At 44.9% G+C, this 3,249-nt stretch overlaps 1 protein-coding gene across 1 annotated transcript; it reads right to left on the bottom strand.

Annotated features, from left to right (window-relative positions):
* Positions 1–1,269: 1,269 nt before the first annotated feature.
* LOC145634987 (uncharacterized) lies at positions 1,270–2,871 on the bottom strand. Its single transcript, XM_081686302.1, has 4 exons — positions 2,573–2,871; positions 2,345–2,491; positions 2,161–2,271; positions 1,270–2,084 (listed from the first exon to the last, which is right to left on the bottom strand). The coding sequence occupies exons 1-4, from the start codon at positions 2,858–2,860 to the stop codon at positions 1,956–1,958; spliced, it is 675 nt and encodes a 224-aa protein (XP_081542428.1). The 5' UTR covers positions 2,861–2,871; the 3' UTR covers positions 1,270–1,955.
* Positions 2,872–3,249: the final 378 nt, after the last annotated feature.

Raw genomic sequence — 3,249 nt, 5'->3', positions numbered from 1 at the left:
TTTTTCAATATCGTCGGGGGCTTCAAATAATTCCAAACGCTTCATCAACCAAATCTGAAAAAAAGAAACACAAAAAAAAATTAATAAAAAAAAAAAAAAAAGTGCTGCAGATTCCCGTGACACGGCTGTTTTAACCGTGTCACGGCAGACACCCGCCGTGACACGGTGCCTGTTTTGTGTCACGGGGGCTATTCGGAGCGTGTTTTTACCTGTAATAGTACCAGAGAGCCCTTCTTGATGGCTTTCCGGTCAGCTTTTGCCTCGTCAAGGCCACGAAATGTTTCTCCAAGGCACGTCGGCATAGGAGATCTTCCGGATTCAACATGCTCAAGTACAGACGCTAGACAAGCATGTCCTACCCTACCGTTTGCAAATAGTAGCTTGCTAAACATGCAAAAAATATATGCCCTTCTACGATATACATGATAAGACTCAGAGATAGGGCGATTAAAATATAAGTTAGCAAGTTTTTCTAAGTCTACTTCATTAACACAAACAATTCTATTTAAATCTGGATCTGTTAGATTCAAATGGCGTTCAAAGTCTTGGTAATAATATTCACGTAAGGTAGGCATGGCTATAAGATTTCTAGCAGGAAATCCAAAGATTGCACCAAATTCCTCCGGCAGAGGACAGATTTCATCATAATCGAATTTGAAACAGTGCGTTTCTGGACTCCAATAGTCTAATGATGCTCTAAGAAAATCATGTTCAATAACTACATGTCGCAGGGCTAGCAAACCCCTGACATGAAATAATTATAACTCTCTTTTTTCAGCATTGGTCAAAGAATAAGACCAGTCGCGCAATGTATTATCAAAATTCTGAGACATGATTATTGAAATATGAAATTCTAAATTATTTTTTGTTTCGTAATTATGCATATCATGAATAATCTGGTCTTATTTTATAGCAAAAATGCTCGAAACTGCCCAGAATTTATCTTTTCACACGCGTAAAACAAACCGCTGAATAATACGCGTCCCGTGACACGGGAAATTCCACCGTGTCACGGGAACCTTTGCCGTGACACGGCAGGTTTTGCCGTGACACGGTGAACAGTGCCGTGTCACGGCACTTTACGCGTTTTCTTTTTTTCATCTTTTCCGTATCTATCCGGATTTTTTATATTTTTTATCTTTAACGTTTATTTTTCAGTCTTTTCTGAGAGTTTTATTTCTAATAAAATTCTCACTTTTTTTATTTTTATCTTTATTTTATTTTAAGATTTTATTTCTTTTTTTTTTGTTTTATTTTTATTTTGGGGTAGATTTTTTTATATTTATTTATTCATCATTTTATTTCTTTTCTTTTCTTCTGGGGAAAGTAATTTTATTTTGAGTGTCTTTTTTTTATTTCTTTTCTTTTGGGGAAGGTCGGTACCCTCCATTACTTCACTTATGTTTTTTTTCGTCGTGTCGTTAATAAGTACACAATCACACACAAAGAGTCTCAAACACACACTAACATACACAATAATAAATATATAAACTGTAAATAATGTACAAAGAGTCGTAATACATAAATATGTCAAGTGTCATCACAGTATGTACCAAAACCCTCGGTCAAAAATCTCTAGAATCAGAATCAGTCTCATCTCTACCCTGTGCATGTGGTCCGCCCTGGGTATATGGGAACGGAGAACCGAAGAGTCCCTCGACCATCCGAGTACGGGGAGTAGCGTCTCTACTAGTCCCCGTAGGCCCAGTAGTAGCCAAGCTCAAAGCAGGACCCGTCCAGCCGGAGAACGGAGTAGACTGGCCCAAAGATACTAGAATCGTCGGCGAAGGCATCGTCCCATACATCGGAACCGAGAACAAGCCCGACAGCGGTGGAGGAATCCCGGATAATGGGGCCGAGAATGAACCAGGATCCAAAGGAGACCCAAACTCGGGAACTGGAGGTTGTGAAAATGACGGACGCTGAGAAGACTGACCCTGCTGCCACTGAGCCTCCTAGAATGGCTTAGTAGTCTGAGGCTCTCGCTGAGAACGCCGGTGAGCCTCAGGAGATCGTCTACTACGACCAAGCTCCTCCTCGTCCGAGCCTCTGGGCCTCGAGCGCGAGCGGGACCTCCGTCGCTCCTGAAAAACACAAAATCAAAAGGTGTCAATGATGCAAAATAAAACAAATGGTAGAAATGAAAAAAATAAGTGATACCTCAAGAACGTCGCTAGAGCTCCGACAACTCGCACCACGCCGAAGCTTGATGATGCAATACTTCAGCGCGTCCACCAGCTTCATGATTCCCATCACCTCCGGGCGGTTAGGCTGAGGATAAAACAAAGGAAAATCAGTAATAAGCAGCATTAAAAAAATGGATAATGCGTCGAAGAAAACTCACCGGCTCAAAAACCTCGGGCACTGACTCATGCGCCTGTCTATAACCCTCCGGCGCATCGGCAATATGGTCCTCCGTGATACCGATCGGCCCAGGGTAGCGGACAGACTGAGGAGGAATCTGAATCCTCCCCACAGGGTGGATGGTCGTCTGAAAATATGATCGAATAATCAAGTTATTCGACTATTTAAAACAGAGACTAGCAAAGAAGATTCTCGAAAGAAATCATACCTCGGGAAGACGGGGTGGATGAGCCAGAGAGGGAAGTAAATCCCGCGCATAGTCGCTCTCCATGTGAACGAGCTCCTGCCATGGAAGAGTGTAGCGTTCTCCCCTGTTGATCAACTCTCTGATCAAGCGGGAGTCCAGCATCGACTCTGGCGGGGATGAAGGTACCACAAAGCGATCGCCGCTATGCTGACGGACGACTCGCTCCCCCAGATACCAAACGAAGCGCCCAGTACCAACCAAAATGGTACGGTACACTGAAAGACGGAGGGCCTCGGGTAGATCAGTCATCCCGGCCCAAGGACGGTACTGGACATCGATGGGAACCTGGAAACCATAAAAGTTAGGCGTGAACAACAGAAACAACATCAGAAGGAAAGAACGCAACAAAACTAATCCTTACGCCAACGGAAGAGGTGCCTCGGCGTAGTAGCCCACGAAGCGCCGGAACAGACTCCACCCGCGACTCTCCTCGGTCGCGCCAGCTGGCCCCGACAGGAAAGTCGTGGACCGCTCCCCGACGCCGGCGAGGAGCCAAGCCTGGGAATTAAACGGTGACAGGGGACTCGTCATTCAGCTGACAGCAGCCATGACGTAGAGACAGAAGAAGATCCGCGTACCCAAGACTGGCCCAGCTGTAGGATCCTATCTCGGGGATCCTGGCCAAAGAAGGGAGGTAG

Source organism: Chenopodium album, chromosome 6 (assembly GCF_948465745.1).
Source record: "Chenopodium album chromosome 6, dcCheAlbu1.1, whole genome shotgun sequence".
Lineage (NCBI taxonomy): Eukaryota > Viridiplantae > Streptophyta > Magnoliopsida > Caryophyllales > Amaranthaceae > Chenopodium > Chenopodium album.
This window is presented reverse-complemented; position numbering and strand designations above follow the sequence as displayed.